The following is a 14,370-nucleotide window of genomic DNA, read 5'->3' as shown; positions in this document are numbered from 1 at the left end:
CTCTGCAAGTCTTGCTAGGCCTGGGTGATGAACCAAACATTTAGCAACACCACAGGTTTAGAACACTAACCAACGTCATTTTGCCAATGTCTGTATTTTTATTATTATTAATCCTTTTATGGCTGCGTATAGGTAGACTATTCTCGCTGTGCTTCGTGTACCGTCTGTAGTCACGTGACTCTACCCCATCCAGTCTGAAACAAGAAGTGAATGAGACTAAGGTTGAAAAAAATGGAGGACATTTCAAATATTGAAGCTAAGGCAGTGGTACAGCTGGTCGAGGGGAAAAAGGATCAGCTGTTAAGTACGTTGCGGGGGTGGGTTAGTGTTATTGTCCATTTATCATTACCTAGGTGAACATATCAATATATTGTGATATTGGGCCCAAATCGCCAAGCTCTAGCTCTTGCTTTCGTCACAGCTGGTATGTCATGGCTTCAACCATAATACTGCAGTGTGAGATGGCTTCTCGTCTGTTTGTGAATGCACAAACACCACAAGAGTTCAGCTTGCAGGAAAAGTTACCACAGAGCCGGAAATGGAGAAAATTTATTATGGAAATTCTGTGTGCAGCAGCACCTCTGTTCTGCATTACAGATATTATTCATTATTAGGGTAAAGAGCAGCTTATTTAACTAGGGATGGGTACCAAATTCAGTACTTTTATAGCGAATCCCATCGGTACTACAGAGTACTGATTCACATAATCAGACAGTACCATGTTTCGGTGCATGAATGCATTACTATAACACTGAGGGAGTAGAGGAGTGGGCTGTTTTCCATACCGAGCATGGACACATCATTGCACACACAAGAGAGTGATGATGTCAGTAACCGCATGTCCGGTGAATAAAGCAGTCTCCACTTTTTAAAACAAATCCTCTGCTTTCAGGATGGTAACTTCCTCTATAGCTTGCACAAAACCCTGAGTAAAATATACCGATTCATCATCTTTGGGGAATGCTTGCCAGACATTTTTATGAGAAAACACACCACAAATGCATGACCAACTACTTTCCTTTAACTGGTTTTGTAAAATGTTCCTGCTTATTTAACCAACTACAAAAGTCCTAAATGAAGAAGTATGAACCAACCCCCCCCCCAAAAAAAAAGCTAGACTCCACTAGCCTTCAATTTAATATTTAGCAGTTTACAGATCAGTATGGTACAAAGGAATGACATCTGCCCATATATATATATATATATATATATATATATATATATATATATATATATATATATATATATATATATATATATATATATATATATGTAGTGGTGGTAAACGCTTCTTCTGATCCTATAGCTAACATTCTGCTCAATATTACCAAAAAAATTGTTAAAAAATACTTTAAGTTGCATATTACAGAATGTTTTTTATTCAGTCAACAACTGGTGAGAACAGAATAGTAGCCTTTTTCTCCCCCAATCAGCCAACTAATAGTGTGCAGTAACATGTGGTGGAAGGGTGGTACTGTTTTACTCTATGCTTCAGATAGTAGAGAAAACTTTGGTCCCTGTGTTACTTTCCCTCGCATCTCAATAAGAGCATTAAAGACCTTAAGATGGTATGATGGGAACCCTTAGCAGTTCTGAAACTGTGACAGCTTGAAACTTTTGGATATCTTGAGCTTAGCAGCCTCTGTGCACTTAAATTATTTTCTAGGTTGCTGTTAAGTAGTTAACAGAGCAACAAACTCTTAACATTGACATTACATTATTCAATGATAATAGAACAGGTGTATTACCAAAGTGACATTGATTGTTATAATTCACGACAAAATGCTTCTCTCTGCAGAAATATTGTTCTATTTATTCTTATTGATCTAAGTCAAGATGTGTGTAAAATTACCTTGATCTTCGCACTCTGCTTTCGTATCCTCTGGCCATCCTCTAGTACTGTCACCAGGTACTCGTTCACCTCACGGTCAGCCTTGTGCCGTAGCCAGTCCTCATATCCCTGTGACAATGTGACAAAATCAAAACAGAGTTATTTGCTGAGCAAATTAAAAATAATCAACTTTCATGGGGCCATTACTACCCATGCGACAGAAAGCTATGAGAACAATACCAAGTCACACAATGTGGAACAGTGGGGGACTAATACAGTTCTGACTTCTGAACATGACAAAACAACAGTGCCTGTAAGATGACAGACTAATGCTAATTGTCCAAAATAACTATTGAACATCATACCATCAAATAAATACCTAAGTCAGGTACAAAATACAACATTTTCTGCAGTCACATAAGACATAAAATCTAGTTAATACCTAAAATATAGCAAAGAAAATACAGGAGATGCTGAGGGTGGAAAGAAAGAGTGCAATCCATGCCAAGACTGATCTGCAGCCAAAATCTGGGATAACAGGGAAAGGTGATAGGAGGAGAAAGTCTGGTTAATTAACATAGAGGAATAACACCAGGGAGAGGATGAGGCCAGGCAGTGTAAATCACTTCAGTCACAGTAATAAACTCAGGCCGACCTCCTTGGAGTCCGACATCAAAACCTGGCTAAAAGTGGTGCACTGATATAAGCGGATCCTTTTTATTTTTGCAGGGAAGTCCACCCACTATTGTGCATTTCAAAGTCCCAGCAGTAGACCCGCTAAAAAGCCAACCCTAAAACAATACATCTAACGCTGGGACACTGCAGCGACCGAGATGAAGAAACAGACACTCCCCTTGATAATTTGTATCTCTGTAATAGACTGGCTCGCTCGTTCGCTCTCCATTTGCTCACACTTCCCTGGAGCCCATTTCATCTTCACCCCAATCAGAACTCGCCAGCAGAGAACATTAATACAGTACCCGAGAGAGCATTAGTCAAGTACTTTATGCAGCAAAAAACAACAAAAAAACAAAAAAAAAAAACAGCAGGAGAGTTGGACAGGCAACAGAACTTAATGTGTTGTATGGAGAGTGGGGGTATAATGCAATACAAGCCAATGAGAAAATGAGGAACATGGCAATAGAGAGCTAAAAAGGTTTCTGTTATCTGCATCGGCCTCAGTAGGTCTTACCTGTTTGATAGCAGTTACTGTAATGACAAAAAATAAAGGTAGGCCACTGGTGACGGGGCTGGTGGGGGTGTCCACTATCACCTGCAGGGCAAGAAAATAAAAAGTTTACGTAAACAGAAAAAGGGGCATGCAATCACCTCATTTATAAATTCCTCTTGCTATTTCTGTGGAAGGAACAGTGTGTGGTAATGGTTAAAAGGAGATGGCTAAATCCGAATGCAAGGTGTAATCCATTTCTCTAAGATGCTTACACCATATCGCATATTTGGCCACAACGAGAAACATGAGGGAGGTATTTATATTTCGAAAGGAAGCAAAGGAGGTTCTGGGCCAAGGAACTTTTAATCAAGAGAGCCTGGGACAGAGTGCTTTATCTGCAGGCGCTCCAACACTTTAGTGTCTCTGCCAAGGCATAGTGGAAGGCCAGCAAGGAGCTTTGTCAAATTCCCGTTGCCCCCCCACTTCTCAGAGCTGTGCAAAGGGCAATCTTAAAGTACAATGTGTGCATGCTCAGAAGCTGCACGATGTGCGTCCCATGAGTTTAGATCTGGTAATATCTCAGCCCGCCATAAAAAAAAAAAAAAAATGCTTTTCACTAATGTCTAACAAGACAACTAGTCATATGCACTCATGAGTCCCCATAAATCATCTAATGGATTTACTGTGGCATATTTATGGTCCTGCAGAATGTAAATTTGCCCCCCCCCCACATCGCTCCACCTAACTCTCCTCTCTGGCTGCACAGCCAGTTTCATTATGGCAGCGTGCACAGACATGACATGCTCAACTCGTTTATATTCTAGGGAGAGCTACAGGAAAGTTTCATAATTTCTGGGAATTGGAAAGGTTTCCCAAGTCAACAGGAACATGAAGCCTTAATTTTTATGGAACAACCTGTTCACATGCACCCAGAACCACGGGTCAAGTACAAAGCTACAAGTCTACACAAGAGATATTGCAAGCAAATTTGGGTATAAAGTATCTTGAAATTAGATTGACAAGAAGCAGTGGTGTCACAGTCAGGTTTATAACAGCGGATCTCTTTGGTTGGACAGAACTGAAAGGAATACTCAATTATCCATAAGACATTCAGACCCTGTATGTATAGATAACGCTCCAAAATTCAAAACAAGCAGTGTGAATACAGTACCTACAAATGATACACGCATACCTGCCTTAAGGGCCTCGGTGCTGCAGGTTACTGTAAGCTAGGTGGATTAATGAATATTGTAAAGCATTGTTCTCTCCAAACATTTGAGTTATAAACCGATTAACATGGTCACAGATCACTTCCCTTAGCAGTTCAGTTATGGCCTGTTCCCTGGACTCTACAGCGGAGGTGGAGGAGAGGAGAACGCTGGCTAAACTGACATCAATCGCTAACAATGCCTTCTGCCCCTCCTCTACGATGCTGTGGTCGCTCTGGACCGCTCCTTCAGCAGCAGGCTGCTGCTGCCACAGCGCAGAAAAACTATAAAAAACTATAAATGTACTATACTGCTAATATGTACATGCTTCACCTCATTTATGTCTCTTCCTTCTATGTAGATGGTTTATTTTAGATAATGGAGTTTTGATGTTTTTTTTTCCTTGTACTATTTGCACTATTTGTTTATCTTATTAATTTCCCAAATTATCTCCTTAGATGCACCTTTTACTCTGTCTGCTGCTATGACAATTTCATTTCCCCCTTGATGGATAAGTCTTATCTTATCCCTCTTATATTATTGTGATCAAAATTGAGAAAGGTGCTGAAGCTGTTTATATCCCTTATGAACTCTTCATTCATTCAGCCTTTTGTTTCTATGAAAATCCACCGCTTTAAGGATCTTCTACCTAACTATTATTTACCACCACAAAACAAATGAAACCAAACAGGAACAACTTATATAAACACATATCTACAATTTGTATGACTTTGGGAGATATGTGAGTCAAAGACACATTTTTCAATGCATTTTGAGCCGGATGCTCTTCCTTACAATGTACGGAAATTGATGAAGCAGGAAGATAAAACCTAAGTTGCTATCACAGTGAGATGTATGGATGCACCCAAATGATTTAGCATTCAGAAGGCCACACACAGCTCAGGCTGAAGCTAAAGCATGCAAAGCAGGCTTTACAGTGCACTTCGCTTTTCTTTTCTATTTTTAAACTATAGTGCTTTGGTCAGGAGCGATTGTTTCAAGTGCGCTTTATAAATAACCTTGACTTGGAAATTCTCAGCTCTATTAAGTTGGTTTATCTTAAGTGTACAATGAAGGACTAAAAAAAGAAATTGAGGGTGGTAGGAGCTTTTTTTAGTGTCAGGGTATAAAAGCTAAATCTGGAAGACTGCTTTCACCTTGATTTCACCACAAAGCTATTTTAATTCAGAGTTCAAAAGCTTCTGGCACTATTATTAAAGCATCATGATACCTTTTATCATTTAAATAGGAACAGAGGAAACAGGGTTGTACCTGTGTTTCATTGCATTAATTGGTTTGTTAATAGTTGCAGGTTTTGTCATGAAAGCTTATTTGCAAAGGGTTGTTTTAATGCTTATTATGGCGATAGGAAGTGTGAGCAATATGACACTAAAAGGTTTAGAAAAGTGTTAGAACAAGGTCTTACTAGTAAACATCTTAAAATGATTGAATTATTTAAAACCTGTGGCCTTTCTAGGCTGCTCATTATCAGCAGTTTCCCTTTATGGACAGGACAACTTGCTTAAATAGATAACCCACTGAAAGCTAGAGTTAAAAATTCAAAACTCTGAATAACAGGTGTGCTCTGGAACTCAACACAGCTGAATTTGAATTGTTACCCTGAATTGTCGTCATACAGTATTGTTGCTTTCCACTGAAAGCAACAGAAATAGAAATTGTTCATTTGAGTTTTAAGCATGCGGTGGTACACTAAAAAGATTGGCTTAGACTCCTCTGTCTAATTTTCAGCCACTTTCTAAATTCCCTTTCCTCTCCAAGGTTCTGGAGAAAACCTTTTTATCATTAATTGGGTTCTTATTTGGATAAAAGTCAGGTGTTTGAGCGGTTCCAATCCGGTTTTAAACCTTGCCAAAGTACTGAGTTGGCTCCGCTGAGGGTTTGTAATTATGTACTTTTTGTACCCCGGGCTCACACTGAATTTGGTGCGGGTTCCAGTCCTGATCCAGTTCCAGTTTGCCACAAACCCCGACTCACACTGCTCCTTGGGAAACGGGTGCAGCTTCGGTTCTGGCTGCGGAAATACCACTAACGAGAACAGAAGTTCATGAGGTCCTTCCTGCTGCTATCCCTCATAAATGATTAAAAACAGCCATGATTTTCATTTTTTAGGGCAAAACTCGCTGTCCGTGCTCTTAAATATCCTATTTAATCCTCCAAAAGCCCCTCTGTTACCTCGTGTTTCTGTGTCGCCATTTTGTTTACACTAGTCAAGCTAGCCAAGTTGGTGCTGTGATTTTATTCTGAAATTCATCAGAACTTTATGCTGTCTAGCGCCCATCGTTTCCTAACATGGCTAAACCTTTAGGTGTTTTCATAGAGAGATAAAATTTAACAAGAACTGGAGCAAAGAAAAGAAAAAGGTCTTGTTTGTTTCTTAGCTCACAGAGTTCAGGATCATGTGGGCAACATGGTTAAACGACAAATTTAAACACTAGGAGTAAACTGATGTAGCTAGAGATGTCAATTTGTAACTACATAATTTAATTAACTCGGTAATTTGGTTTGTACACAATGTACAAGTATGCACCAGTATTTTTAATTATTTAAACAAAACCTTTTCTGTTGTTGTTATTATTTTTGTTTTTTACTTCATTCAACAATAAAGCATGTTATCATAAAGAACTTTATCTTATCATGTTGTGGCTTTTGAAAATGTCACCTATATAGAACTAGAATAAACCAAATAAAATGGTCACATGTGTTTTTTTTTGTGGGTTTTGTAGAAGACAGTGGTGAAAATAGACGATCAACAAACTAATTAAATCATTATGAAACTGTATAAACATATAAACTCCAGTGGATTATTTCTGCTGTAACACAGCATTTAGTTGAAACACAGTCATAAAATGCTGTGTAAAGCAGAACTGGTGAGTAAATACATACTGACTAAGGAACTCGTCTCAACACAACACTTGTCTGCACGTTAGCCAGTGTGTTCATACAAGGTTTGTTTACATTTGAGTAAAGCCACTTCAAGTGAGAGTATAAGTTAAACATTAAGCCAGCTATATACCGTATTTGTGTTGATAAATGCAGACAGAGCTTTGGTTCAATCTACTTTTCTTTATCCACACATTTATGATGTTCCAGTTAGCAGAGATTGGGTCCTGCGTGTAACAGGTCTAGGAGGGAAGCCCAGTCATTTCTCTCTCCAATGACACTCTCCAGTTCATTCTAAGGGACCCCGAGGCATTCATACGCCATTAGACACATATTGTCCCTACAGCTACTTCTGGGTCTGCACCAATCCGGAGGAGCAGCAGTTCTCCCTGGAGAATGCAGCTCCTCACCTCTTAGGGTGAGCACAGTCAGCCAACAGAGGAAGCCCATTTCAGCCACTTGTATCCAGGATCTCACTCTTTCAGTCACGACTTTATTTCTCATGCCCATAGGCAAAGATCAGATCACACACGGACCGGTAAAATTGCAAGGTTTGCATGCTGAGTACTTCTTAACATGTCCCTGCAGCCCATTTAGAACATTTAATATCAAAGAGGAGCTCTCAAACTCTGGTCTGATTGTTCCCCATACTGTTGTGTTCTGGTATCACTTTAACTTGCTAGCTTTTAAGAAGTGCATGGTGGGGCTTTAAGTTTCACACGGTATTCTCGCATATAAATGAACTACATGATTGCAGGTATAAAAACTAGTCCTGTCAGTACATGTGTCTTGTTACAACCTTGCCAGTATTTATGACATTGAAAATGAAAAAAAGCAATTTCCACAATTTAATCAGATTTGAGTGTCTTGTGTTTTTTTTTGTTTTTTGTTTTTTTAAGTTAGCATGTGCTACAACACTAAGCTATCCACATCTGATTTCCTGCACCAAACACAAAACTTTCAGATACCCCACCACCTTTCCCCAATGCACCAAACGCAATGCCGAACAATATATAAATAAATAAACTAAAACTCTGCAGTATGAGTGAACTGTGTGCTCCTGCTGATATGCGGGTGTGATTTCAGAGCAGCAAAGCAGAGCAGCACTTCATCTGATGCAGGAAATGTGTCAGGCTGAGCAACAGACAGCAGGTCTCCAGGGTCCCCAGTGCTGTGCCGTGGGTCTTGATGTTCTCCTACCCCCCCCCCCCCCCACCACCACCACCACCACCCTCCAGCATCCTTCTCTCTCTAGCTGTCTCTCACTTTCTTATTTTCAGTCTCCGTCTCTCACAGTTCTCTATTCCCGTTCGACTGAACTCAGGCAAAGACACACAGGGGCTATTTATAGAACAGTGGGGCTTTTTTTTTCAGCCTGTGTCTATTTGTGTCCCTGTGAAGTACGGAGGGCTCCCTGGCTGCTGACGTCAGCAGTGCAGTGCTGCAGAGACACGGGGGGCTATGTATGATAGAGACTAAAAAAGGAAAGACGGCAATCCTGAGACTGAAGGAGATGGAGAGACAAAAGGTTGACGGAATAGAGTCGGAGGTTGGATGACAATGTTTGGGTGTTTGTCTCTGTCGGGGGATGAGAGACGGGTTTTTTTCTGTCTGAAGAAAATTCAAGTGCGAATCAGCAGCACGGTATGAGTACCTGTTCCTTTCCATCTAACATACTGCCAACGAGCATCTGAAATAGAACTGGATGCCTACCATAACGTGCCCCCTGCAAAGAACTGCATCAGACAGAAAACGCAGCTCATCCTTCATCATCAGTAAACACCGTTAATCTGGGGACACCCACCAACTTCTGTTTTAAGAGGAACAATGGGATGCATTCTTCTATTTATACCGCACACCAGGAATCTTTGTGCATCTCACAGCAATAAGCAACGTGCGATTGATGCAAACATGTATGTTGGTTTACACCCACACGGCGCTGTGCTCCATTAGATGACTAACAGTTCATTAATTCAACAGGGGGAAAAAAACAAAAAAAAACATCTGCTTAGGATCAATTTCAAGCAAACTGACAAGCTGAACAACAAACCCTGAAAAGGTGTTAAAGGAAATTAAAGGGCGGGGAAATTGTTCAATTATTTGGGTTAATTTAAGATAATGAGATGTAATGACAACAGAACAATGGACTGTCTCTGTTAGCTAGGGAACTGAAGGGGGCTGTCAGCTTGAGCTTATTTAGTCAGTGCGACACCTGAGAAAGAAGATCCAGTCCCCTGAGCAAGCCCAAGCTAGCATCCGTTTGCTTTAGAGAAATGACTACTGGCATAGTTCAGGTTCTTTCTAAAAGCAGATCAACTAGCTCCCACTTTAACACATCAGGAAAAGGCCATTGTAGATGATGGTCTTACAAAAGCAGATGGCAACTCAAATCCTCTTCACTTTTGATCCCATTTCCGAAAAGAGAATAACATTTCTTTTGAGTTTAGAAAAGAAAAGATGCTTCCTGCTTTATTTAGACATCTTGGCTTCCTCAGTTTGCGACACAGATTTGGCAATACAAATAAACAGTAGCCTGCTACACCAGAGCCAACCTTTCTGGGTCTTAAGCAACTCCCCTTCTGGGTTTAGAACAACTCTGACAAATCCGCTGGGGTGACCAAGGGTGAAGTAAAGCAAAGGAGAAGGTTTACCCTGATATTGAGACAGGAAATGGGTGGTTAAAAATATTGAGCAGCTTATCAACTCATAAGTGCAATTACGTTTCAAAGCTGCCAAAGAGATGAAAACTTGAGAATGTCAAGATAAATCAATATATAGAGAGATCATATTTCTCCTATTTTAGCTTCCCTCCATTGACTCCCTCTTAAATCAAGAATATAATTAAAAATTCACCTCCTCATGTATAAAGCTATTAATAATCAAGCTCCATCATACATCAGAGATCTGATTGCTCCATACAGTCAGACTGCAGGTCTACTGGTGGTTCCAAAAGCATCTAAAAGCAGAAGGTGAGACAGACCTTTTAGTTATCAGGCTCCTTTCCTGTGGAACCAACTTCCAGTTTTGGTCCGTGGGGCAGACACCCTGTCTACTTTTAAGACTAGACTTCAAACTTTCCTTTTGCATAAAGGTTATTATTGTAGTAGCTTACGTTATCCTGAATTATTTCGATCTCTGTAGTTATGCTGCTATAGGCTTGGCTACTGGAGGACATTAAGACCTTTTTCCCTCACTCTGCTGAATTATCCTACTATTCTCCAATTTTGCATTATTGTTACTTCAACTTTTAAAGGAGCAATAAGCGAAATTTCATTATTTTAGTTAGAAAGAACTAAATAAATAGTGATGTGAAGGTTTAAAGGTAATATTTCAGATGTACAATGATATGACGCCACATTGCATCTCTTTGTTCTCCAGTCTCTTGTTTACATTGCCGGGCCGAGTTGGACTGTACGTGTACATGCATGTGAACATCTGCCATCTGCTTAGCCCATCCCTGCCCTAAATGCTGCTGTCAGGGCAGCACACAGTTGGAGCAACATCGCGAAGAGCACCCCCAGCAGATCAAAATGTTCTCTTGCTAACAGCATTATAAAGTTAGGAGTTCCTTCTTCACTAGAAATGTTCCTCAGAAAGGTGATGCTGTTCTGCTGTGTTTTTATCCTTTGCAACTATGCACATATGAGGCGACGGGTGAGAGGTGGAGGGGAAAGGAGGGGCCGGGTTGCATGTGGAGTGGAGGTAGAGAGAGGCGCAGCTTGTCATACAACTTGTTTTGTCTACAGACAGCGCTCAAGTACAAACTGGTTGTGAAATATCGCACAGTTTTTTTCTCTTCATAGTAACTACATTTGGTCTAGCACTCTGTTTAGCTGCGACTACACCCTGGGGGCAGATCGGCTGAGCTACTGACTGTGTTCCCTTTCATTCTCTTGACCGGAAAACTGCTTCAGAGCCTATCAGCTAAACTGTGGTCTTTCCTTAACACAGCGACATATGGAGCTAGTCTGGCATTACCCTTTCTAACATATAAAGTATTCTTGATCGGTTCATCTGTGTCATTTTTGTGTGTATTCTCTGTCTTTTCTAACCTTCAGCTGGTCATGGCAGATGGTCATCCACAATGAGCTTGGTTCTGCTGGATGGTTCTTGCTGTTAAAGGGGAGTTTTTCTATCCACTGTCGCCACATGCATGCTTAATTTGAGGGAAAATTTGAAATCTACGCTACATAAATAAACTGATTTGATTTTGATTTGAGTCTGATTTAAGCTAGAAACTTTTCAGAAATCGTAGCAACCAAAGCCTCTAAATCTAAAGCTACACTGAATGGGTGTCACTGTGTCTCAGTTGTTTGGCTTTGTGTATTTTGTGTCTATTTCAAGTAATATTGTAGTTATGAGATTACTTGGTAGATCCTACTGATGAGAATATGGTAAACTTAGTACATACGGCTCTAACCATCGTCCACATAATGTCATTGATAGATTCAATTGAAATGTTTAAACTGCCTCATAACACAAAAAGTTTTTCTTTTAATGCAGATATGATTATTATGTTCAGTGTTTATAAGAATCAAACAAACTAGTTGTTTTAGAACTTCATAATTATTGCTCAAACAGGCTACAACTCGCTATAGCAATAACAAAAATGCTTTCTCAAGCAATATAACAGCCTGGTAGAATGTATTTCAGGTATTTTTATGATTATGACAGTACAAAGTACCAGCATACCACTGAGGAGGTAAAGTATAAAACTAAGGCACCCAGCTGTAAACATATCTTAAAATATAACAAAGGTTTAGGGTTTGGCCTACTTCTGACAAGTCATTAAAAATCCAAACACTCCATCTACAAACTCTCCATTTGCTGACTTATCTAAGAGTCTTGCACATTTTGGTCTTTGACTTGAGCGAACGTAAAATAGTGCCAAACCTTTCAGCTGAATCTTCAAGGCTCTCCTGCACCGCGGCGTCTCTTACTGTTGGTCTACTATGTGCCAAATGCATGGTGAAGACCTGCCCACCTTAACCTTTCTCTGGCAATCGGTGTCACGCATGCCTCTATTTTGAAAGGATATTTTTTCTAAACATCAACTTCTGGCTGCTTTTATTTGCAAGTAAACATTAAGGAATAAGAAAAGCTGTTATGAAAATGCTAACAAAAACTGTTTAGGTTTACGTTATAAGGCAATTGAGTTATAAGAAATGTGTTGACATTTTGTTATTTGGCTATTGGCAAGTAGGCAGCGATTAACATCAGACAGGATTAATACAGGAGAACAGAAGAAAAAATGTATTTTCCCAATATTGATTTTAACATGGAAAGTGCAACATTTAAAAAAAAAATAAAATATAAAAAATAAATAAAAAAATAAAAAAAAAAATAAAAAAAAAAATGTAAAGGCATCCACAAAAAACGTTTAAGCACAATTTATTCTATGTATTTTTCCATGAATCTGCATAAATGGTAAATGACTTGCACTTGTATAATACATTATCAAGTCCTGAGCACCCCAAAGCACTTTACACCACATTCACTCATTCATCCATTCATTCACACACTGACGGTGGTCTCTGGTTCAGACTGACAGCAGTGTGGCTGCCACACAATCACCGCCACGGAGCCCTCTGATCACTGACAGCAGGCAAAGCAGATGAAGTGTCTTGCTAATGGACACAAAGACAGAAGCAGATGAAACGGGGGGCTACACCCGGCAACCTGCCGGTTACAGGAACTCCCTAGTTCCTGCGCTACGGTCTCATAAATGAGCCAAATGAAAGACAATATTTGACTGCATGGGCCATCTGTGTAGTTTAACTTCCCTTCAATCCACCACATGTTTAGCTTTAGCTTGAAGTTACTTTTTAGCAAAAACCATGTTGATGTGGGGGAATTTAAACTCGGAGTTTGAGTGACGTGGCAGTGTCATTTATCATTATGGTGATTTACAGACAGGCTGTGCTAACCACAGAACTTTAACTTCCTTAGTAGGGCGTGGTCCGTTGAGTCTTTGAGCCACTGCTTTCAGACAACATTCTTCTGTCCTTCTCCTCATTGAAAAAATTCACATATAAATCTTTACTTTATATACTCATTTGAAGCTGGAGATCTCACTATCACTACTTTCTACTTAAGTGGCTACAGTATTTTGCACTGATGCCCAAATGTGCTGCTCAGAACTTAATGTAATAACTCTTCTGCAACTTTTGTTTGCGTTTTCAGCTGCCTTGTGCTCCCTTTGGCTAATATTTCACACTTCATGATTTTGGGCATGAATATACAACTAGCTATCAAGAGCTAAAAATCACAAACTAATTGCGAGGAGAGGGGGATAGAATCTATGCCTTGATGCATCAAGAAGCAGAAATTGATCATTCACACAATGAACAAACATCATAACTGGATTAGATTGATGTTAAATTTATAGGTAATTCTAATAATGTTGAAGGAAGTACTCAGAATAAGTGTGGCGCCAAGACAGTTTATGGTAAACAATAAGGTCATGCACCAGTGATGGAGTCAAGACCGGTTCTGCCGAGGACGAGACCAAATCTTTAGAATTAGACTCATATTTAGGGACACAGTTTTTTGTTTTTTTTCCTAAAAAAAAAAAAAGAAAGCAAATTTACAGCACAAAATGCTGAATTAAAAAAAGGTTCATCCTTCAACTAAAACTACTTCTGGTTTTTAAATAATCTGGTGCAACATTTGTAATGACGGCCAGGGAGGAGTTTCCCCAGTTCTTTTATTGTTTGAATTCCTGTTTGCATAAACCTCAGTAATTTTTGCATCTTCTCTAGGATAGAGTCTAGGATACAGTAGAACTCTTCTCTGTAAAAACCCAGAGCTGATTCAGATGTATACTTGGTAGTTTCAATCTGTTTCTTACTCACTGGTTTTTTGATGTAGCATGGGAGTTAACTTATGTTTTAATTTAGTCTTGTATTGTTTTTTTTCACTGTTTTTAACTTTTAATTATTGTTATATTGTGTCATTTTTGTTTGCAGCATTTTAGCCAACTGCAGTTGTTTTAAAAAAAAACTGTAAATAAATTTAATTTGATTACATAAAACTACTATCTTCCACATCTGGGAAAGTCAACAGGGAGAGGATAGCCTACTTAGGGGTCGGTCACAATTTTCAGTATTGTAATTAATTAAAACTTGTCGACTAGGTAGAAAACCTACCTGAGTATGAATACCCTATATCAGTCACAATCGCATGCAGTGTTTTGTGACATCTGTGGACTAGTTGTATACAAAGCAACCGCTGTGTTTCAGAAGTTTCTGCGCACTTGT

General features: G+C 39.5%; 1 protein-coding gene across 5 annotated transcripts in view; it reads right to left on the bottom strand.

Moving 5' to 3' along the window:
• atp11c (ATPase phospholipid transporting 11C) overlaps positions 1 to 14,370 on the bottom strand; it is a 77,250-nt gene that overhangs the window by 28,612 nt on the left and 34,268 nt on the right. For all 5 annotated transcript variants that reach the window (XM_036131737.1, XM_036131738.1, XM_036131740.1 and 2 more), the window contains exons 4-5: positions 3,024 to 3,104; positions 1,853 to 1,960 (exon numbers count right to left, since the gene is read on the bottom strand). In XM_036131737.1, the coding sequence (XP_035987630.1) occupies positions 1,853 to 1,960; positions 3,024 to 3,104 (189 nt within the window). The remainder of the gene's footprint in view (positions 1 to 1,852; positions 1,961 to 3,023; positions 3,105 to 14,370) is intronic.

The sequence above is a fragment of the Fundulus heteroclitus genome, unplaced genomic scaffold, assembly GCF_011125445.2.
Source record: "Fundulus heteroclitus isolate FHET01 unplaced genomic scaffold, MU-UCD_Fhet_4.1 scaffold_456, whole genome shotgun sequence".
In the NCBI taxonomy this organism is placed as follows: domain Eukaryota; kingdom Metazoa; phylum Chordata; class Actinopteri; order Cyprinodontiformes; family Fundulidae; genus Fundulus; species Fundulus heteroclitus.
The sequence above is the reverse complement of the archived record's forward strand: the minus strand, read 5'-3'. Positions and strand labels throughout refer to the sequence as shown.